This window comes from Rhinolophus sinicus, chromosome 17 (genome assembly GCF_057876585.1).
Source record: "Rhinolophus sinicus isolate RSI-liver-muscle chromosome 17, RSI-T2T, whole genome shotgun sequence".
In the NCBI taxonomy this organism is placed as follows: Eukaryota; Metazoa; Chordata; class Mammalia; order Chiroptera; family Rhinolophidae; genus Rhinolophus; species Rhinolophus sinicus.
In genome coordinates this window covers 118,202,515-118,227,515 of record NC_142517.1, presented here as the reverse complement: position 1 = coordinate 118,227,515, position 25,001 = coordinate 118,202,515, and the positions used below count along the sequence as shown (strand labels likewise).

Genomic DNA, 25,001 nt, shown 5'->3' with positions numbered 1-25,001 from the left:
TCTGAGTTGAATTTTACATTTCCAAATGTTCATAGATTATTCAAGTCAAGAAATAACTTTAAAACAATTGAGATTGCTATTCTCAATGTATAGAAACTGGTACTATGTGGACAGTGCCACTCACAAGCACTTGTATTCATGTTCCATGTGGGTACTTACTATAGGAGCATCCGTAGACCTCAACTCTCATGCCAATCTTTCCACTTGGATTCCATTCCAGGGGCACAAAGCGAACAAATCGCGCTCTCACTGAGTGCAGTAACTTGTGGTGCATCACGCTGTCAGCATTCATGTTTCCTACAAAGGTCTACAGAGAGAAGAGGAGGCCCAGTGAGGTCTGTGACACCTGGCATTTCGTTCATATACCAGAGCTCAAAGAACATCAGTGGAAATCCACATATTTTATTCCACCAAATTTTACAAAGAAAATCCTCAGTTTCTCAAATATTTCAAATGAAATCTGACTCAGGTGGAAATTCCTCATTATATGTTTGTTTTGTGTGTGTTTTTCCCCTCAGAAACACTGTACATTATTCTTTAAAAATCCCCCAGTTTTATCAATAAGTCAATCCTGGCAAGTCATAAGACTTGACACTTAAAAGTTTTACAAAGTAAATAACACAATGAAGTTTTGATATTCCTAATGTTCACAATTATTGTGGTATGAGAGAGAACAGAAAATCTCCTCTTAGAAGAAAAGGCTTCTTTTAAAGTAATTGTTAGTGTTAATTGGGGTCAGTCACTATGCTAAGCACTTTCCATTATTACAATTTTACAGATTAAAAAACAAAACAAAATAAACAACAACAAAAAAATGTGAAGGTGAGATAGAAAAAGTGGAGAGGATAAAAAGTCTTCAAATTATCCAGTTGATTAGTAATTGATCTGAGATTCAGTTCAGGATTGTCCTATTCCAAAGCCTATGGTTTTTCTACAGTCCCACATTCTTCAACTATTCCCTTGTTAATTCTTACGAGAGGTGTAATAGGAGGTTGTGGTTTTTATGTAATTCATTTTTACATTTCCTTCTGAAGTTTAAGAAAAGGAACATATAGCATGGGAGCTATTGGGTACACTAAAATTATGCCTCTTAGCCTTCATTTGGATGATTTCTGGAGTAGAAATTTTTCTACAGATGGAATACAAAGTCTCACCCATATTTTTTCCCCATTAGAGTAAAACATACATAACATAAATTTATCATTTTAACCATTTTAAACATATAGTTCAGTGACATTAAGCACATTCACATTGTTATTCAACCATCAATCACAACTCTTCATCCACAGAACTTTTTCATCATCCCAGTTATATCTGAGCTTTAAGACTGGATGTCAGCTAGCACACTGATTCTCTTGTTTCATTATGAGTTCTCATTGGCCTTCTTTTCTGACTCAAGTGTTCATAGATAAACTCTGCATGCCAATTAATGTCCTTCAAAGCCAACCAATAAGATCCATTGATTTCTCAAATGGCCAAAGTGAATGCTATGCAAATGATTTATCTATTTAATGATATTCATTTTCAAAGATCCAAACCTTAACCTTGGGGTGTCCTTAAAATACTCATGAATTTAGGGTACCTTGAACAATCTGACATTTCTGCTGCACATAAAAAATGCATTGGCTAATAACTCTGACATTAAACAATTGATATAATCACTTTTACATATCTCAAAATGGCTTATGAAGAACTCACTGCCTATTTTGCAGCTGTACCTGCAGCAAAACCCACGTGTAAGAGGATGACTTGGTGGAGAGAAAATTCCTCAAGATTCAATTCCAACATTTCAGTCCATACGTTTCTCAAAGATTTGGCCATTTTCTCTTCATCCAAACAAGAATATCTTTATTTGGCAGGCTTATTCTTCATATGTCCTGCTGCCAACTTTAGCAACTGGTACAGGTATAAAATTTCCTCAATCCTTTGCTCACTTAAGAAGGCCTTTTCCCTGTGGAGTTTAGTTCTTTTTAATATTCATCTGTGCCCATACTATTTTGCTATACGAGTTTGTTGGAGTTGCAGGGGGTAAATGGTTCTGTGGTTTTGCATTGTTTGGATGGAGTGATGGCATTTTGTTATTCTATAATCTAACTGGGGGGGCCTCCCATTCCTCTGGATTCCTTTTAATCGTGTGTGCTACAGCCCACCTCCCAGCATATAGTCTCTGGGTCTGCAGCATCTTTTAATCTAACTGAACTTTCGATGGTACCTTCCTCACACTGAGGGTGATGAGGTGTCCTCTCCTGCGTTCTGTGTGATTTTAAGATATATTCTTAAACTGATCTTGGTTGTCTAATTCCAGATAAAAGTCGTATTTTGTTAACTTGGACTCCGTTATAGGATCCCTTAACTCATGTGCTCTGTGCTCTGATGAGGGGATCCTGTATTCCATCAAAAGAAGGCAGCCTCTTGGCATCATTATGTACCACTGGACAAGCAACTTAATCCTCTGACTCTCACCGTCTTGCAGTCTTATGATCACAAAGTCTCACAGTCCTAAAGTTCTACTATCCAAGAGTCGTATCATTTGCAGTTTCATAGTTTCATAGACCTCACAGTTCTGAGAACTCAAAGTATACAATGTATGATTCCACCCATCCCACCCCCACCCCTGGAGCTACCATGTTTCCCCAAAAATAAGACCTAGCCGCACAATCAGCTCTAATGTGTCATTTGGAGCAAAAATTAATATAAGACCCGGTCTTATTTTACTTATAGTATTTTTATACTATAGTATTAAAATAAAATAAAATTATAATATAATGTAATATAATATAATACATGGTCTTATATTAATTTTTGCTCCAAATGACACATTAGAGCTGATTGTGCGGCTAGGTCTTATTTTTCGGGAAACATAGTAGCAGCCTAAAATCAACTCAGAAACATTTAAAGGTAGAGCCAGATTGAGTCTAAAGGAAGCTAAAACCAAACTCTCACCAAATTAATCTTCTGACAAGATCAAAGACAATCACCACTTAGCAATGAGGAAGTTGTAGGGCAAGATGAAAAGCAAGAAAGCTCTCCTGACTCTCTTGGTGCCTGAATCCCAAGGCCCTGTTGGATGCCTTAAAGCTATCATCTACCCAAAGCCAGCTCCATGGCTAAAGATAATTTAACAACAATAAGAATGGCTCAGCTGTCATTCTTATTGAATGACACCAACAATGGACACCAACAAATGTTAAAAGTAGAAAACTATCAATCTAGCATTCCAAATCCAGCAAAAAATAGCTTTTAAATCTAAAGTAAAAATAAACTCAGCTTCATATAAATAAAAGCTTAGATAATGTATTACCTACAGACCCCCACTGCTAAGGATCGTTAAATAAGTTCTACATTATGAAGAAATTGATGTCAAAGATAGAATTTTCAGTGTACAGGAAGGAATGAAAAGTACTCAAAATGGTAAATATAAAAGACTATTTTCTTTCTTTCCTTAAACATTTAAAAAGTCAACACACAGTTTAAAGAAAAAAAAAATGTGTGATCTTGATAACATATGTAGAAGTAAACATATGTCAATAAAGCCATGAAGGATGAATTATAGGATAAATAGAATATATTACAAAAAGCCCTAACATTATATATAAAAGGATATAATGTCAATTTGAGGCAAACTACAATCATTTAAGGATGCATAAAAATTAAACGAAGAGGTATAGCCACAAAGGCAATAAAAAAGGAAGGATGGAATATTGAAAAGCAGCAAGAAAAAAACAAAAACAGCTATGGTTTAATACAAAATAAGGCATGAATGGGGGAAAAAAGGAAATAAAACAACAGAGGAAAAAATTAAAATAAATTTCACAATAATAGACTTAAATTTACCCAATTGATGTTTACATTAAAAGAAAATTGAGTAAAACTTCACCTACATGGCACAGATTTTTAGGCTACATTGAAATACACACACACACACATATACATATACATATATATATATATATATATATATATATATATATATATATATATATATATGAGTCCCATCCATATACTTTTTATGTGATACTCTTTATAAATAATAAAAAACATTAACAGGTTGAAAGTAAAAGGATGGCAAAAGATTACATGCAAATAGCAGGCATAATAAACCTGTTTCTCTGTTAATATCAAAGTAGGCTATATTATAAGATCCAAGAAACTTTTCAAAATTATAAAGGGCCAATTTATCATGAAGACATAAAAAACATAAATGTGTACGGAACTACATTAGAGATTCAAAATATAAGAAGCAAAACATGACAAAAACAAAAAGGGAAGAAAATCCTCAATTTTAGTTGTTTTTTAACATCTGTCAGTAATTGATTAAGTGTGAAAAATCAGCAAGGATATAGAAGATTCAAACACTATAGTGAAATTAGCCTAATGAATGTTTACACAATACATCACTGACCAATTGCAGATTTTCCATTGTTTTCAATTAGACATGGAATATTCACTGAGAAACAATATCCTACATGATAAAATAAGTCTCAATGAAGCCATACAGTTTGTTTTCTAACTGCAAATAAATTGAGTTAGGAATTATTAATAATAAATTACTTCGAAAACCCTCAAATATTTGGAAGTTTACCAATACATTTCTAAATAAACCATGGGCCGAAGAAGAAATTATAATGAAAATAATAATGGAAATTACTATATATATATATATATATATATATATATTATATATCTTGAATTAAATGGTGATAAAAACACTGTATGAAAATGTGTGAAACACAGCCAAAGCAGCCGTTAGAAAAAAATGCATTGAGCTGAGTAGTTACAAAATTAAAAATCTAAGCTTCCACCTCAAGGAGATAAAAACAGTCAAAACTGAACTCAGAATATTAGTAAATTGGAACACCACTCAACAACAAAAAAATAATAAACCACTGATATCTGCAACAAAACACTATGTTGAATAAAAGAAGGCAGCCATAATGAGTCCACACTGTGAGTCCGTGTGTGTATCTAGAAGAGGAAGAACTGAACTCTGAGGATGTAAGTCAGATCAGTAACTTTATTGATATTGGGGAGCAGAAAATGACTGCAAAGAATGTTCATAACTTTATTTGAGCATAATATCCTGTGAGACAGGACATCTGTATTATCTTTATTTTAGAGATAAAAATCTTAGCTTTAGAGTTAAAATTGGGCCATACGTGATAAATCAAAAAATTGTCAAACTGGAACTGATTATAGAGATTGTGATTCAAGTCCAGTGAGCCTTCTATTTCACTCCCATTATCAGCCCCATATGCTAGGTTTCCCAAACCAACCAAATAAATTGCTGAGGCACAATGATAGCTACCATTCACACCAGACACTTACCAGGCCCTCTGCATGTTTGAGTTCACTCCATTCATTATCAGCAAGGTTTTAGCCAGCTTCCTCACTAAAGGAAGCACCCACACCCACACCCAAACACACAGGAGATCTTATTGTAATGATGTTGCTAACCTTTTTTGATATCAGAGGGATTATTCATTATGAATTCCTACCAACTGGGCAAACAGTTAGCCAAGTTTACTATTTAAAAGTGCTGAAAAGGCTGTGTGAAAAAGTAAGACGAAAAACGACCTGAACTTTTCACCAACAATTCATGGCTCTGGCATCACGACAATGCACCAGCTCACATAGCACTGTCTGTGAGGGAGATTTTAGTCAGTAAACAAATAACTGTATTGGAACACCCTCCCTAGTCACCTGATCTGGCCCCCAATGACTTCTTTCTTTACCCAAAAATAAAGGAAATATTGAAAGGAAGACATTTTGATGACATTCAGGACATCAAGGGTAATATGATGACAGCTCTGATGGCCATTCCAGAGAAAGAGTTCCAAAATTGCTCTGAAGGGTGGACTAGGCGCTGGTGTCACTGCATAGCTTCCCAAGGGGAGCACTTTGAAAGTAACCATAGTGATATTCAGCAATGAGTTATGTAGCACTTTTTCTAGGATGAGTTTGAAAACTTAATTGTCAGACCTTGTACATTGAAAATTTCTGAATTTGCAATGCATTTTATAATTGTGTACCCAGTTAATACAGTGTCCCCCACCTCACTGGAAAACCTTAGGAATTAGAGAGGTTAATTCTGGATGATGTTATATACACTACTTTTCAGAAGATTTTTGTTTTGTTTTTCCCTCATCATACTTCAAGCAGTGCTATATTGAATATGCGCAGAGGTCTTGTACAGCTGTCATGAGATAAATGTTATTATTATTATTTTAAAATATCATGCATATGGTTCTTGACAAAACTGTCCATTTGTTTTGTCCCTATGCAGGAACACAGTGCAGAACTTAGTCTTTCTTTCCACATTTCTTCCCCTATAATTAAAGAAACTTGAGGATAGGAGCAGTTAAGTTCTTCTGTGCTTATGAAAGTGAGGGTGCACATGAGAGGGGCCCCCAAGGGAGCTTCCTCATACTGAGCATGTGGGAGGATGGCAAGAAATGAAAAGTGGGCACTAGAGTCACCTCTCAGCTCCATCCTTCTGGACAGACACTTGTTCCTTGACATTAAACAACACGGGGGTTTACGAATGGAAGAACCTGTGATCATAATGGAGTTGCTGATCTTTTTCTCCTGCTTTATTAGGGAGCTAATGGAGACGGCACACACTGAGAGGCTAAGACAGCAGCATCGCTGGCCTCATCCGTGGACAGCAGCAGGGTCTGGGGCAGCACCACCAGAGCCACGCAACGGATTCGCCACATGGACTCAACCCACACTTGACTTTGACTGGCAGTGAGATCACAAGCATCCCAGTGCCACAAGGAAGGCATTATTAATGCCTCTACCTGCAGTCGGGGCACAAAATAACAGGTGCAACAACCAAATTTCACCTCAGGAACCTTAACAGGGACTATTCCAAATTCTCAGGGAGACTTCTATCTCAAGTCAGGTGCTCTGCCAACCACACCCCATTGCCCAAGGGGCCACTGTAAGAGAAGCAGCAGGGTGGGATGGGGGGATGAGCACTGGTGTCAGTCCTAACCACCTGCTGGTGTGCTGGCATCCCCAGAGAAGCACTTGGACTGTAATTCCCTTGAGGATACAGATCATATCTTATTACAAGCTGGACTGTCCAACCCAGTGCATGGAACACAGCATATCTATCTTAAAGGTATGCTTAAGTGGCATTCAGCAACACAAACCAAATCTGTGCAATTATTTGAAAATCAGTGAATTACAAACAGCATCTAAATGTTGCTAAGACTGTTACTCTCAAGTTGCTGAATAAGTGAGTGAGTGAATGAATGAACAAAAAAATAATTTGGTTTCTCGGTTTCTTTCATCGGGAAAATGGTGAAAATAAACTCTTAAACTCTTAAAACAATAATGTTTGTAAATCTTATATTAAATATTGTATGCAAATGATACTGCACATAGTAGATTCTCAGCAATACAGGCAATACTGAGAGAGAGAGAGAGAGAGAGAGAGAGAGAGAGAGAGAGAGAGAGAGAGAGAGAGAGAGAGAGAGACCAATAGTTATTTTTTGTATAAAAATATATTTGTGGGAGAGTATATTCTGAAGCAGTAACCTATTAATATCCTCAAGACCCATGCGAGGTATTTGTCACTCATACTTAAACTTTCTGAAAGACATTCAAAGGGCTTACCCCCCAACAACAACAACAACAAAAAGAGTGTGAACTCAAGCTAAGGAAGGACCAGCAGCCCAGAGCTAATTACCAATACATTTTTTCTTACTTAATAAGATATTTTTAATAAGGCAAAGGGTAATGAACATGCAAACCATGGAGTTAAAACTAAAATTTATAAATCCACTCAATGTTTGTTCCAAACTGTTGTTCAGAGGGTACATGCCAAACTGGATTTCAGGCAGGCACTTGTCAAAAAGAAAATGGGAGAGGTAGATGTTAGGCACTGGCCACTATTGCTAGCTGACAGAACATTTAAAATGATAGATTTTCAGAATTAAACTATTGAATACTGTTTATTTTTCTACTCAAACTTTTTTGTAGTACACTGCCTATTACATCATTATAAGTGCATATGTGATACACATATCTACACGTAATTTTATAAGAGCAGTTACTTAATTAGATTAGAAGACCACTCAGAACTTGATTGCTGTGTAAGAATGAGCCCACCTCTCTATTTGTTCCTAAGAGTTGGTGAAGAGGATAACTGACCCAGCCACTCCCCACCCTGCCTCCTTTGCCTGCTGTGAGCTCCAGAGTAGAGGCAAACTCAAGGAGCCAAGGCAACAGTAGAGGGAAACTGTCATTCCTCCTTAATTCTGACCACAAGTTGAGTGGGGAACTCAGATACAGCTGTGCTAGGTACATGCATTCATGTTCTGTTTACTTCTCTTAGGAGCTGATGCTCTTACCCTTTGTAGGTCGTGGAACGGTCACCACAGGCATACTTGTTTATCTCCCTCTGTCTCTGGCAGTGGAAATGACCTCCAGTAGGTCTGAGTGCTTCCTAATTCCCATCCCAGACCTGACACAACCTTTATCACACATGTCCTTTTTGGGAGCAGTTGGTTCCCAAGTTGTCATTTTGAGCCTAGTCTCCCAGTCTGGACCTTCCTTAGCTGTCAGTCATCTCCTGAAAGGTGGCTGGTTCAGAAAATGGAATTGTAAGTGAAATCCTAATATCCGCCACTTTATGACTAATGTACCCATATTAAAGTTATTTACAGTGCAAATCTTATTAGATAAACCCTTCACACACTAACTAAAACCTCATCCTAACAAATCGCATGCATCGCTGCTTATTCCCAGTGAAGGAATGTAGTAAGGCTTGCCAGCAGAAGTTTCTGAGTAGCCTATGAAAGACTTCACACGATGCCCTCAATTAAATGCCTCCCCGACTGGAGGCCCCAGCGATGTCAGTGAGCAGCACTGGGCCTCAGACGGCAAAAGCTGGCTTCTCACAGGAGCAGCGCCCACGGCCACGGAGCATCCCGGCCTCTACATCCAGTTCCCTCATCAAAAAGGATTAATTCCCACTTCCTGATCGCTTTCCTAGTTGGAAGAACCAGTGTATTTCTCCATACACTCTGCATTAAAACTGTTCCATCAATAATTCAAGCATAAATAAAATAAATAAATGTCAAGAGTTATAAACACCAAGGAAGGGCATCGGGAAAACTATTTTAAAGTAGAAATTGAAGGACTCTCAAATCACCATTTGTCTCTTCCCATTTAAAGCTTTACAACGAAGCAGCATCGATTTAAAGGAAGTTTCTGAATTAAGTTCCTCAAAACTCTTCCTAGAACAACAGAAACCTTATATATACAACTAGGCTGTCAGCATCCCTGTGACAATTAGAGTGTCTGGGTCACTTTTTACTAGAAACTGAAATATGATAAACTAATAATGTGGAAATCATATATATATATATATATATATATATATATATATATATATGAACCTGCAACTAAACAGAAATGTGTTTTTTTGCTCAGTGGCTTGGATGATTCAGAGTACTAATTATTCATGAAGACACTATGCATGTAAAGATACATATTTGTTTAAAAATGAGTCCATGCATGTGACAACAAAATCCTTCATTGCAATTGCTGTGTTTGTTCAAAGGCTCTGATTTTTGTGTGACTTCTGTGATAAGGGGTAATAAAGCAACTGTTGACAACAGTGTCACATATTTATGTTTCTATTTCTGTGCTAAGAGCTATAACACCAATACATATGGCAGCTCGACCATATGGCACACAATTGGGAAAAAAATGAATACACACTGAGCAAAATCAGACATTTCACACTTCACTAAAGCAAAACAGAAACGATACATCCTCTCTTCTTCAATTTCTGAAAAGAGAAATAGAAAGATTTCTGAATTTCCTTATCAATGAAATGGGAATTAAGCAAGGGATGTGACAGGAGAGCCTGGCCTTCTGTTACAGGACCTAGAGTTAAGGAGAGACATTGCAACAAAGGGATGGGCCCAGAACCAAGAAGAGACTAACCAGTGTGTGTGTGGGGTAAAGCCATGGGGCAAAGAAGGAACAGTGAAAACCAGGTTGGAAGGACTGCAGAGATACACAGCCCGTTTCCGTGCATCGCGATGGCTTTAGCTGGGGATCTCACCAACTCTGTTTCCCTCCCCAGCACAACCAACCCTCCCATCTGGCTTTATTTTCCTTCCTAAACTCATCTCACTTTGCTGCTTCTCTTTCTCCATGGCACTGAAAGCTCCATGAGAAGCGGGTCTCCTAGAATGACAAGTGAGGGGGCAGATGCCCCATAAATATTTGGCAAATGAATGAAGGAATGATATGCAGCATGTATTCCCCAAATGTGTGTTCATTATAGAATCCTATTATTTCTTCACGGAGCACCGTAACTGTGCTCCATAGAAATGTGAACATAAAGGTGGTAATGAGAGCGCTTCATGCTCACAGGTTTTGGTGGACAAACTAAACGTAAGCGTTTTAAGACATTTTCTCAACGAAATGTCATTAGTTGAAGGGAGAATTGAAATCATATGACATATTGGAGTGCCTTCAACTACCACAGCTGACTTTAATGTTCTTAATTCCCAGACTAGAGCACTTCAGAGAGAAAATCATGAGTAAAGCTTCAATGTATATAGTTAGGAAACCTTGTGCTCTCCAGCCCATCAGAAACTGTCAGCGGAAGAAATATCAGAAGGAGTAGGCGGGCAGCATGGGCTGCCCGTTTCTTCCCTGATGGCAATTTGTGCCCACAAGGGTCCAGTGCGTGACCTCACAAGCTCCTGCAGACTATGAGTTCCTTTAATTGAGCAGAGAACAAGCTAAGCCTGGTACTAGTCCTATGAGAGTCAAATAATGACTGAAAGGATCTAGGATGCTCTTACCACCCCCAGCCCCCACCAGAGATTTTCCAGCTCATTTCCAAAATCAATACCTGTATCACCACATAAGCCTCAGTTCACCTATTATATACATAGGTGATTTTCTCCTGAGATAATTTAACTTCCCTGAGGGGGAACCTTTGAGGAGATAGCAGTTTCTCACTGGAGATATAGGTAGGAACACGAAACCAGACATTATGGGTCTGTTTTTGTTTTTTTGTTTCCATTTTCCTGAGATTTGGATCTCAAACTAGCACTCGGCAGAGAAGATGTAAGCTCAGGGTCAGCCTTTGGCAAAACTATATAATAAGACCATTTTATCATGATTTTCTTCTCTTCTCCCTCACCCCTTTGTTACATTTCTGCTTTTGTCTGACTTTCAACTTTTTTCTTTTAAATTGTTAGTAGCTCAAGCAATGACTCTTCCTAGGGAAAAATCAGCATTTAAAAATTTTATAAGGGACACTTGAAGCACAAAGGAACAGAAAGGAAGGAAGGAAGGAGGGAAGAAGGGAGGGAAGAAAGGAAGGAAGGAAGGAAGAAAGGAAGGAAAGAAGGAAGGAAGGAAGGAAGGAAGGAAGGAAGGAAGGAAGGAAGGAAGGCTTTAACATGCTAAAATAATTAATTCTGATGGTAGTTTGGCTAATAAACCAAGGCAAAATACATTGCCGTGATGTTTGCTGCAAGCTCTGAGGTCTGGCTCCAGGTAAATAAAAACCTACGTAAATGTCCGGGGCATGATTCACCTCCCTCGTCTCTACCACCACCTTCATCTCTTCCCTGCATTACTGTCATAGCCTCATAATCTTTCTCCCTCCAGTGTTACTCCCATCTAATCCATCTGATGCGAGAGCTCATCACCTTTAAGATCAAGGCCAAATCTCTTAGTATGCCCTATAAATCTCTCTGTTTTCCAAACCATCTCCTGCGTCTTCTCTCCTCACCATGTACTCCTTCTGCCATGTCAAAATGCTCAAAGCTCCCTCCGATGCACCAGCAAATGCCTTCTGTAAGCATCTTCTTCACAGAGCTCTTTGCAAACGCATTATTTAAGCTAGGACACCATCCTCCTTTATTCTATTGTCTCTTCTGTCACAGCAACACATCAGGGAAAAGGCTGGAATTGATGTGCTTATGATGGTCTCTTCCTCTAGACAGCATTCACCTAGAGGACTTCTGCCCTGATTCATTGAGTCTCTAGCACCTGGCACAGGCTATATAGCACATGGAAGGTGGCAAATACATGACATCTTAATTATTCATTCTACGTATTATCCCTTATCCCCCTTGAGAAAAGATGCCATGTGTGTGAAGTTGTTGGGCTTTGGAGGGAGGTACCCTTGAAAATCACCTCATTAATTTATGTATCGTCAAAGGCCATTCACATCATCTTTCAGAATCTTGGTTTCTTTATTTATTAAACTGAGATAATAATATATAGGAAAGCAACTTTATACTAAAGCTTCTTTTATCCCTGCCCCAAATCCCCTGGAACTATACACTGACCAGCCCTCCTTCAAAAGTTTGCAACAGTGACTTCCATGGCTGAAATCAATCATCCTTCCAGCTGCTCCCACGCAGAAAACCAGGGAGGTGCACACGCTCTGTATTGAATGTGAAGGATTACAGCTGGGTAACTGTGTTTTGTACCTCACTGTGTGGAAGAACACAGGCCGTGTTATACTTGGCTTCATTCCCAGATTGAAAGAGTGATCTCCAGACTACCCAGCTTGATGATGCCACGCTTGGTCTGACGTCAATGGTGACAGGGCTCGGACCTCGCCGCCCACACTGGCATTCTGAATTTCTTGGCTTCATATTTGAGGCCCTCCACTGGCCCCATTCTGTTCCAAAAGTCTCACTTCTCACAATGCCTGCACGCACGGCAAACTCCAAAAACTGGGCTATTCACTGTCATTGGTCACAGATATCACGTGCACGCTTGTTTCAGGATCTTCGTGCTATGACTTTGCAGAAGTTGGGAGGATGGACTTGAAGTTCAAACCCTTGCTCTGCCATTTACTGGATGTGAGAACTTGGGCAAGTACTTACTTCTTCTGTTCTAATATTTGCCCAACTTAAAATGTGGGTAAGAGTATATTCCTCAAGGGATTGCAGAGAGAGTAGTGTGTGTGTATGTGTGTGTGTGTGTGTGTGTGTGTGTGTGTGTGTATGGGGGGGCTGCATGTGCATGTGTGTGTGTTTGTCTGTGTGTGTGTAATGGTTCACACTGTATGCCTGGATAATTCAAAGCAATATATGCATTCACATACATTGCCTGGATATTACTTCGACTAGTTCTGGCAAGAATGTGAAGTTCTAGAATAATGCATGACCTATATTAGCGCTAACATGACCTCTACAATTGTTAGTTCCACATGTTTAGTTGAATCATAATTATTGTTCAATTTCATGTCAAATGGAGATTCCTTTATCAAGCAAATTCTAATTCTACTGGCTAAAGAGGGAGAGGGACTACCATTTCTTGGATATAAATTATAGTCCAAGTACACATTCGCACATCAGTCCTTGTCACATCTTACATTGTTTCTAAACATCTTGGAAATGAGGAAACTGAGACCTAACAGTCCAGTAAGCTACCCACAGTGGTGCGGGGATCTGAGCACAGGTCTTTGCATCTATTCAGACCTCCAGGTCTGCTCAGAACTCTTGCTTCTCAGGAGACATAATCTCCCTGCTCTCTGAACTGCAATTGTACATTATTTCTAACTCTACTGTGGCACTTAATACTTCTCAACTTGTATTTTAGTGATGTGTGTACATACTCAATCTCCATTATGAAAGAATAAACGTTTCAGAGCAGAAATACACACACACACACACACACACACACACACACACACACACGGTAATTTCCATACTTGTCTAGCATCCATGATGTATTAAAAAAGTGCTTAAAACTTGACCTCATGCAGCCCACACCCAATGCTTCCTCTTTCCATCTGTGTTCATTCATTTGTTTTATCAATGGGCATGTTTGCTTCCTCTCTAAGATTCCACATTTATTAAATAAATTTAATGTTTGGACAATTCTTTCACAGCATTTATCATTGGGTGAGATATGAAGTACTTTAATAAGTATTCTGCTGAATTAAAAAAAATAAAATAAAAGAACAAGTAAGTAAAGGACACAAGGCCTTGACAGTTTCATGGAAAACTCAGACAAATTTGAACTTGACAAAATTCCTGCGGCAGGTAGAATGCGTGAGTCTTGGAGGAGGCAGTACAATCAAAAGGGAGGGTGGCATTCAGCCAAATGAACTGTGATCTTGTTTCCATCATGTTGGTACCTGGGTGAGTGACCTTCCCTGTCTGTGCCGTGTTTCCTGCTCTGTGAAACAGATTTCTCAGAGGGTGGTTACAAGGATGGAAGGCGATGGTGTGTGTAAACACTTAGGGAACCCCGCATGCAGCACATGTCATTGCATGTTCACTACTCCTGTTCTCCTTCTCATTGTTCACATGTCACTTGTCAGGACAGGGTCAGGATGGGAGCCTAAGTCACTATGTGCCAGGGCTGTATGTGCAGCACTGGTCCCGATATGCATCCATTCTGTTTCCGCTAGTTCCACGCTCTTTATTGTCTTTTTGTTAATTTTTAGAGAAAGCACATGCTTGCAACAATTGAGTGTTAGAAATGTATAAAATATGATTGACATCTCACAGTGTTCTCTAATTTAATTTGAACATTTTAAACCTTGGTGGCTAGAAACCAGATGTCAATCTGCTAGGTAAAAGTTGACAGCATTTTTTCATTCATATACATAGAGAAATTGCATATTTGTTTCATGGAAAATAAAACACAGTACTTCAAGGGTGCCCCTTGGTCTTGCCATGGCAAAGCCTGGATCCTGTTCTGGTGAGGCGAAACCTGACACAATGGCTTGTGTAGCTGCTGGGCATACTGACTGAGTCCAGAGCAAGCCTGAGCCTGTGGTGAGGAAAAGTGCATCCTGTCCCCCTTCACCAGACCCCCAAGGGAAGTCTATACCCATTGTTTTGCAATGCAGGAGGTCTGGTCCAAGGTGCCCTGTAGGAGCAGTTATGGGGGTGTCTGCAACAGAGTGATGTGCTGGGTGAGGGAGAGAGATGCCCAACAGGGTATCTGCGGAGAGGTCCTGAACTGCACATGGGTCTAGGGTCTTTAATATGTTAGCAGTTTGAAGCTTTTTCATGTTGTAATTTGCTTTTATTTTTTGGTATTATTTTACTTATGGTCCCAAACTTCTTCTTATCTTCAAACCCTACAATGAAGTTTTGCCTCGCCTGTAGAGAATTACTCGAGGGCACTGTGCCTTTACCTGCGGAACCTGGAGAAATAGATCCTGATACAATGTTAAGGCCATGTGTCCTGGCTGAGATGAGGAACATGCAAGCATTCCTTAGTGTCTCAGAAATACTTAGAGGCCAGACATGGAAAGTGAAGGTGTGGCTAACGCTGTTTGGGAGGTAAAGGAAGTGTGACATCTGAAGACCAGAGAGCTCAGGCTTCACACCTTACCCCACACTATGTGACAGTAAATAGGCATAGATTCAAACCTAATGAAATCTATACTCACTTAACTAGTGTCTCCCATTGCTATGCCGAAATTAATTGATTAGTAGAAAAAAATTAACAAGAATAAAATAAGCTAATATTTGGAAATTGGTTACAAAGCAAACTAAAAAGTCAAACAACTTTTAGGAGTGTCCTGGGGTCATTCCAGACTGGCTGCAATAGTCTGCATATGCCTGAATATATTTAAGGAAGTGTTCTAAAAACTGTTAAACCAAAAGTGCTTCCTCATAATTTGTCAGTTAACCTGAAACTCAATTGCAAAAACAAGCTGACTAAAGCATGTTTTTTCCTCCCTCCCTTCCTCCCTCCCACACTCCTTTTATGAGGGGCACAGAACAACAAAATACAAATCAAAAGTCAGGGTTATTCAAATATTATATTTAGAAAACAAATCTGAAAAATTTATTCAGTGCAGGAGCTAGGAATTCTGAGAGAGATAGTAGGAATGGATGAATGCATTTCAATATGGCTTTGCTTCTATGATATAATCTCAGTCTTAATTTCCAATATGGCTGTCAAAATTAATTAGAGCTCTGTCTCCATTTAAAAACATTTTGGATTTGTGAACTTACTTACTGAGCCATTTAGAGATTTCATTTAATTAACCCATTCTTATAGATTTATAAAGATAACTGGTTTAAAGGATTAGCAGCGTTCTCTTAACTTCTCCTTTTCAAGGCAATCAAAGCTATTTTTTCCCATCATCATGGGTAATTGTCGAAGAATATATCTGTTTTTATCCTGTTTAGATTATTTGACCTTTTCCTTGTCAGCTTTTATAGTTCTTCATTCCTGCCAACATTTCTTCACAATAAGCAATATTGGTGTATAGTAAAACCTAATTGGCCCGTTAAAGTTTCCCCTGATAAATATCTTTATGCTTCAGTTTAAACTTCCTGGGCTCAAAGCAGAGAGGAGAGAAGCCACATCCCTTCCCACCACTCTCATGAGAAGCAGCGTTTCATTACTTGCTCCTTCCTTGCCTTTTTCACCTGTCATTCCTGGTGCCTCGTCTCACCTGCCCGTTTTTTAGTGACAAGAGAATGTGCTCTGGATTTACAAGACTGCCAACGGTCCTGTTGGGATTTTCTACAAAAGAGCTAAAACAAAAGATTCAAGAGATTATGGGGAAAAGCACTGAGGTGGGTTACCAAATAACCATGTGCTCTGTGCAAGTGGCAATTTACTGAGGGCAGTGAGTAAAGGAGGCTGCTTTCCTGTTGTTATTGCCTGAGTTATACCAGGTACACAGTGATGCGAACAGCTCAGTAAGTTGAACTCAACAAGATAACTTCCATCCATTTTAATGATCAAATTGGTTTTTCTTTCAGTTTACATTTTCTATTCTCGCTAATATATTTAATATGTTAATAGCTTAAATTTTTAAATAGCTGAAGTATCTAAAATATCTTACTCCTTACACATTCTTCTTAACAAAAATTTTGCATCTATTATGTAACAGTTTTTTTTTTTTTTCACACTCTGGAAATTTGTTATTTTAGTTAATTCCCTACACTCTTTGTGAGATAGATTTTTTAACATCCATCTCTAGAGAGAGACATGGACCCACAGAGTTCAAATAAGTTGGCCAAGGCACACCTCTGATAATTTGCAGAATCAGGATTTAAACCCATGCTGGTTTGGCTTCAAAACATAACTTTGCTCCTAGAGCACACAGAATCCTATGAGAAGCCAGTTCTCTGAACTGGTGTCCAGTGCGGACGCTAATTAGTGCCCATGCAGAAACAGCTTTACAGAATTGTCCCCGGTCGCCGCTATCACATACACGGAGGGGGTATGCTTTTCTGATCTTATACAAAAGTATCGGTGAGCTGCCTTTTGGTCACCCCATTTATTCATCTCATGTAAAACTACTATTTAATATATTGTCCATGAAAATACTCAGTGTCTTTATATACTGGTTTGATCAAGTAATTCCTTCTTGAGTTGAATCATAAGGAAAGTAATTCATGTACTACAAAGCTGTGAATGTGCATTTCTATCAGTTTAGGTGAAGAGTATGCAACCCAACATGTTGCCATTTTTGCTTTAGCTGCTAGAAAAACAGGTCTTTCCCAGGCATCTTAGTTGACTCAGTTAGGTGCCTCTAGTTGTAGTCTGCTTTTGCCTCCTTCAGGATGTTCTCTCTGGTTAATTTGTCTTCCATGGTCTTTCTTCTCATAAGCTGATCAGGGCCAGCCTGAGTAGCCCAGGAAGCGGTGCAGGGACCAGTGTGCTATACTGGCCTTTCAGTAAAGAATCCGATGCTCGGAGGTAAACCTTTCTGCGCTGTGTGAATAGATGTAACCAAAGTTTGGAAGTCAGCAGTCTCTCATCGAGGCTAACTACCACGCTATTAGGTAGGGAGGTAAGAGGTGAACAGAAGATGCAGATGAGAAGCTAAACCACCAAACATAGAAATAATAATAAATTAAACAAAAAAGGGAAGGCAAATGAGGATCTAGGAGTTCACTTCATCAGTAGGGTATTTTCTGGAGCCAAGGGGAGGGACTAGCCTACGGTTTGACAACAGAGAGACTGAACCAACTTCACCTCCATTTTTCTATGTTTAGTCATGCTTTTTGGGCACTTATACCACTGTTTTTTCGTTTGTTTGTTTGTGTTTGTGTGTGTGTGTGTGTGTGTGTGTGTGTGTGTTTTATTTTTCTGGAAGAGAAACTGGGGCTGATCTTTACATCTGTAACTAATGTTTCTGTGATTGTTGTGGTGTAGATTCTTCATTTTAAACAAAGTTATGTTTATACTTCCTTGCATCTCTTTGGATCTCTCTTCTCTGTGAAAGTCAAGAATTCCTTGTTTCATGTCCCAATGCAACTGCTCCCAGAATCTCCATTATGTGGATAATTCATTTGTTATATATGTGCTTTTTGCCTGTAAAAAACAAACGAGTCCTGGTGTGATAATCATAGAGGCAAAAACATATTTTAGAGGGCAACCGACATAACCTATGGGCTAGTTAACCATACCAGGGAATATGTGAAAAGTACCAAATGAGTTAAAAAGACATGAAATTATTACGTTCTTATTATGATTAAACAGCCACCATTTAAAAAGAAAAAGAAAAAAGGAAAGAACTTGGATAATTTTATTTTTGGAATGGGATTTGGAAAGGAGGACAGTGAATTATATTACTATTTCTAGCAGACAGTCTTTTCTCTCAAACTGTAGTGACATATTTTTTTCTTTTTTCAAGCAAAGCATTTTATTAGATTTTCAAATTTCCTGTTTGTACTTCTTATCCATACCAAAACATTACAGCACCGGAAAGTTTTTGTTTTTGTTTTGGTTTTCCCTTTTCTTTTTCCAACTGGGTTTTCTTTCACTTGCCCATATTGAGTTTAGCTTTACTGAATCAAGGTTTTTGGAAAAAAGAGGTTTGTGGGAGAAATAGGGGGCTCCATTAATCTCTCAGATCCCATCGACACCATTCAGCTGTTTTGGCTCATGAATGAATGAACGCTGTGCCCTTCTAGATGTCTGGCTCTCTGTGAGGCACTGGGGATAGTGGTGAGAATGAAAACGAGACCTATGATGGGAACTTGAAGTCAGGCCTGGGACAGACCTTCATCTAATACTCACACACATGCATGGTGATGAAGGAGAAGGAGTGAGAGCATAAATGTGCTCTAGGAGCACATAGTGCTGACATCTGGCCTAGAAGGAAGGCTCAGAAGATGCCTCCCCAAGGAATTGATGAATGAGCTGAGACTGGCTCATTAGGCTTCGCTAACCATGGGAAGGACAAAATCCACAGAGTGTGATGGGCTGCATTCAGAGGTCTCTGCAGAGCCACACACTTGCTAAGCTGCAGTGGTCCCAGCACTGCTCTGTACTGCTCTCGGGGTTCTGGTTGCTGCTGCACTGTCAGTGTCCCCTGTGGAGTAGGATGCCTCCTATAACAGCTGCTCTCACAGCCCCCAAGCCTCCTGGCCACAGCCCCCCAGCTCCTTGGCTCAAGCCCAACCCATTTATCTCTTACTCCTGCCCAAGAGACATGGTTTCTTGGTATGTGGTGTGTCCTCACAAATGCTATCTGAAAATGCTAGGAGGAACTGACATATGGACAGACCTAACTGATCAATGACTGGTGAAGTTGAAGGATACATTTTCACCACTTACCCCTTGCACACACTGCTAGGAAGTGCAGTTAAGGCTACCATGAAGATTTGAGGAGCTTTGGCAGCTCGGAACCACCATCTGTGATAATGGCATTGCCTCTTTCCCCTCCAGCCTCCCCTTTTCCCTCACTCTCACTTCCCTGGAATTACTTTTCTCAAAATACTGTTGGTCTCAGGTTTTGTTTTCTAGGAAACACTGGCTAAGATAAGAGGGTTATGGAAAGAACTCAAAATTAGCCTCCATTCTACTTGTTTTGAACTCAAGAGTACAAACTCAAAGATTAAAAAAATAAATTCTCTTCCTTAGAAATAGTGGATTCCAAGAAAATGAGCAGTGTGACATAGAAGCCCAAACAGCCAAAGTCTGGCTGTGCTGTCACCAGTGGAGTGACTATATTTCAGCTGGGCTGTCCCTATCAGGCCACATCTAGAGTAGGGGGAGGGGAAGCTGGGGCATATTTAGGGGAGCATTTACTGAGCATGATCAGAAGAGGGTACAAGACTGGCAAGACATTTGGAAACGATCACATGAGGAAGAGTGAAGCCCCTGAGACATGCCACATTGAGATGAATACACAGAGGGTGGGGAGGGGGATAGTGAAAGGGAGATTAAAATTACCATCAGATGGTTATTGAAGAAAGATGCAATTTATTTCTATGTTCCTAAACTACAGAAGTAGAACAAATCAAAAAAAGTTATTAGGAGTTATGCTGTTCAAGAATGGAAGAGACTGCCTGCTGAGGGAGCAAGTCAGCATCCCTGCAAGTTGTCAAGCCTCTGCAGGTGTGGGACCAAAGAGGAACTACCTGCAGAGAGTGAGAACTGGGGTGGATAATTGCCAGGGTCCCTTGAAATAGTGAAGAGTCCGATTCTGAGTTTCGGTTAAGGTGAGTTCCTCATTTAGAGGGAACCTGTGTTGCAAAGCTCTTACAGTCATGGTTTTCCACTCCTCACTGGCCAATGACCTTCACATGTTGAAAAGAAATTTAGACAACCAGTGTTCTTCTACCTTGGGTGATTCTGAGCAGCTCTCAGACAAATGCAGGCATTTGGTTTCTGTGAGAGAGAAAGATGGAGCAACTCCATCCATCACTGCCACAGGAAATGCAACTCAGTGCCCAAGGTCAACTAATTACATCTCCCGGTGCATTCACCCAAGGCAGTTCACTTATTCATTCATTCATTCATTGAAAAAATATGGATACTGCCTACATGCTAGGCACTATGGAGATACAAGGTGAAGGATGTACTCTGTCAGAATCCACAGCCAAAAGGAAAGAAATGGGAAAGAAAGAACACATTGCTACCCAGCATGATAAAGAAGGAAGTGGAGATCAGTAAGGGTACTGTACCCCATCCCCACTAGAGTGCTTCAGGACATTTCTTACTTCTCTGTAAAGGGACACTTTTCTTTTGTTTAATATAGCACTTAAGATGTTCAGACAGGCCTGGAATTGTATCTCAATTCTGCCACTTACTTGGTACTTAAACATCTGTAAAAGCACACTCATTTATGTCCAAAATATTTTTGAGTGCCTATTCATTCATGTGGCAAGCATTGTGCAAGACATTGAAAACAGAGTTATGGAAAGGAAGGAGGGAAGAAAGGAAAGAAGGGAGGAAGGAAGGAAAGGAGGAAGGTGGGGGGGAGGAGAGGGGGAAGGGGTGTGTGTGGGAGAGAGAGAGAGAGAGAGAGAGAGAGAGAGAGAGAGAGAGAGAGAGAGAGAGAGAGAGAAAGGAAAGGAAAGGAAAGGAAAAGAAAGGAAAAGAAAGGAAAAGAAAGAGGAAGAAGCAGACTCTGTCTCCACAGAAGGTATAGTCTTATCCTTATGGGAGAAGTAGTCATTAATTGTACATTAATTTACTTGAATACTTGGGTAGCACAACTGTGAGAAGTGAGAGTAACGGGGCTGAGTTTGGCCATGGGAGCCAGGGAAGACCACCACATGCATCTCTCAGGATTGATACAGGTGTAAAGGGAAATGAAGCATGTAAAGTGCTCAGCAGGGTGGCTGGCACAGTAGGTGATGGAACACGTTCACTACATAATGTTGATAATGCTTATTCCTCTCCCATTAATGCCTCTGTGCTGGAAACACACACACCAATCATGCTTGTCCACGCACAGACATTTCTTTCCTGATTTTCAAGCTGGACTTTCCTAATACATGTACAAAACTAATTTGTATCTTCAATTCATATTCAAATGAAATGAATTTTATATCAAAATATGAGGTGTGGTAGGGCACCTCCTGTTCAACGGCTGGGGGGCACCTGCCCTTGGACAGTGATCTGAAGTCATTTGCTAAGTACCAGCTGCTCTTGTGGAAGAAAACACTCGTTAGTGAGTCACGTGTCCCATAACTGAGTCCACGTCTGTCACCTTTTAGATTCTTCAACCTGGCTGCAGTCTCACTTGTGAGGAGTGGAGCCACAGTGGGAAAGGCAGGTAAAGTGGGGTGAACAGAGAAGCTTGCCTGGGGACTCCCTTAGCCCCAAGGACATACCTGCTCCTTCTTCTTCGGAGGTAAGACTGAGGAAATTCAATAGCAGAGGAAGAATGAAACAAATCCACAGTTTCTTTAACATGTCTACTTAATTGGAGAAAGAATGCAGGTTTTGAATTAAGATAAACTTGGATTGAAATTTACTTATCTTTTCTAAGTCTCAGTTAACTCATCTTTAACATGAAGATAATGTATTTTCCCATATGAGGATCAAAATGCAACATATATAAAGGACCTTACACATAATAATTACTCATAAATGTCTTCTTCCTTCCTTAGAGACCAAAATTTACCTTCTTACTTTTTTCCACACGGGACACTAAAACAAACCAATCCAAAATTACTTCTAAATTCCCCACAACATTATATATATATATTTCAAAACTCAGCACTTTACTTATGTTAAAATTCAGCACTTCATCCCTCTTCTCTTTTGTACGTTAAACAATGTGACCATGTGAAATCTGTATAGCTGAGAACATCCATTATTTTCCAGGACACTCAGAATATTTATAAAAATCTACCCTATGTGATGTTACAAAAGAGACCTCAGTAAATTTCAAAGAATTGACTACATACAGACATATGTTCTCTGACTACAAAGAAATACAATTAAAATCCATAATAAAAAGTAAATTTTGTAAGTTATATATCTGGAAAATAAATAACCTAACTAGCACTAGTGATGAATTATGGATTAAAGGGGCAATAATAAGACAAATTGTAATAATATGTTTAGCGCTGAATGACAAGTGAAAGACTCCACATCAAAGATAGAACATTATCTAGAGTGAAATTTGTAGCATGGGCACATTGATTAAAAAATGGGAAAGCATGAGGGTAACTGAGTTGTCAAACCTAAGAATTCAGTTCTTACAATGTGATATTGGTCTACAGGCCGTTATTACTATCAGCAAGGAGAGAAAAGCATATTTATGTGAAATAATTAGCCAGTGATAAAATACATGTTGATGAAAACTCATGAGTTACAATGAATTGAGTCCAGTCATGGTGGGGAATGTGCTTGTGAAGCTCTTTACATAAATAGTCTTGACCTTTCTAATAGCCCTGAAATTTTTCACAACTAAGAAAATGGTGGCTCAGAGATTTTAAATAACAGCTAGGCAATGTGGGGTTGACTTGAAGCTGCGATTTGTTCTGCAGCGTGTTCTTTACATTCTACCATAACCGCATGGCCTCCTACTGGACGCAGTTGTAAGTGCGTGAGGCTGTCAATATAAGTAGTCAGGGGGCAGTCAGTCACGGCTGCAGGGATGAGGGAGGTTTCATGGTGTGGAGAAGTTGCAATGGGCCTCCAAACGCTGCATGAAGCTGGAGAGTTAGGAAGAAGGACATTAAAAGCAAATGACAGAGCAGTGCATGGAAACTTTCAAGACCTCAGTTTCCCTGTTCCCAAGTCTATACTAACGTTTGCTTCAGAATGGTGATGGGGCCGTAAATCAGGTACTACGAATGCAGCAGCAGCCTCCAGGGAAGGCTGGAGCTGTACGAACCTAGATCTGCTATTGCTATTCCAGAGATCGTGTTGGCCAAAGACTTGAAACTCCTTGAGGGAAAGGTGACATGGAAATACGCAGGGCCATCATGATCCTTGGCACAGCGATGGGATGCCTGGAACTTATTCAGAAGTAGTGCTGCATGTGCAGAAAGGATCCGTGAATGAGTTTGCAGCTGTTCTGCAAGAGTATATTTGAAAACTTGGCATTTCAAAATACATACCTAATTTTATTTCCAGAAAATGCCAGAACCTGAGGAATGTTAAGAACAATTTGAAAAGGGAAAACAATGACAGTCTTTTTTTGTGTTACATATCTTGTTTTGCTTTAAAAGAAAAATTCCAAATTTCAGATAAAACAATTAAACCAGTAGGAATCCTTAGACTCAATTAATCAAGAACTAAATAGTTTGACCTAGGATTTGTGGGTAAAAATAACGATAGCAAAGTATTTTAAGTACTTAGTTTTTTGCTGTTGTTTTTTTACAGTTTGCAATGAATGCCCTTTAATATACACACACATATCTATATTCTCCAATTCATCTCTCTTCTAATAGGTGTCATCATCCTCATTTTACAGCTTAAATTGTAGGTTGTACATGAATGTGCCTGATTATCTGTTATGCAAAGATCCTCAATAGTTATTTTAATTGTATTGATGAGGAAACTAGGTTAAAGCATTTAAGCAATTTTTATAAGCTCATGAAGATGGGGAGGGGAATAAACTGAGACTCAAATCGATCGTACAGATTTCTAAAACCACCCTCTTGTGCGTCCCTGGGTAAATTCACTCCTTTACTCTCCAAGATGATTGCATGCAGTCTTGTCTGTTCGTTCCGATCTCCAACATTCCCTCCTCACTCCAACACTTAGCTGATAATGCCTGCATATTTTTAGAACACAACAGAAACAGACCAAAACCAGCTCCTCTACCCATCCCCAAAGCCACTGACTACCCTGCCTTAATCCATACTCACACGCTACCTTCCCTCTAGTTCAGGAGCCAAACCAAGTGTTCTCCCTAGTATGTAAGGCCAATCTGAGGATTTTTATGGCTTATCTCAATCCTCCTACCTACTCTTCCCTCTGCAATTACTACTTTTGTCATCAATTTTCTCTTACTATTGGATCATTTACTGGGGCATGCAAATACGCCTTAATAATCCTCATTTACAAACAAATAACAAACAAAAAGCAATCAAACAAGAAAACTGCCCTGGGTACCACTTCCTGAGCTGTCACCTCTCTGTCTGTTCCCCTGCTGCACTTCGGTGCTCCCCTGATACCACATCCTCCTCATTTTCCATCTCTTTCACCATTTCTCTTCTCAGTTTGCTCCCTGGTTCTTCCATTCCTGTTTCTAATTGTTGGAAGCCTCAGGGTTCTTTCATCCTGGGTTCCATTCTCTTTATCACCCAGAGGAAGAT

The 25,001-nt window shown here is 39.5% G+C and overlaps 1 protein-coding gene across 2 annotated transcripts in view; it reads right to left on the bottom strand.

The window, feature by feature from the left end:
- Nucleotides 1-25,001, bottom strand: part of CNTNAP5 (contactin associated protein family member 5) — an 809,041-nt gene that overhangs the window by 459,623 nt on the left and 324,417 nt on the right. For both annotated transcript variants that reach the window (XM_019749552.3, XM_019749551.3), the window contains exon 4: nt 160-307. In XM_019749552.3, the coding sequence (XP_019605111.3) occupies nt 160-307 (148 nt within the window). The remainder of the gene's footprint in view (nt 1-159; nt 308-25,001) is intronic.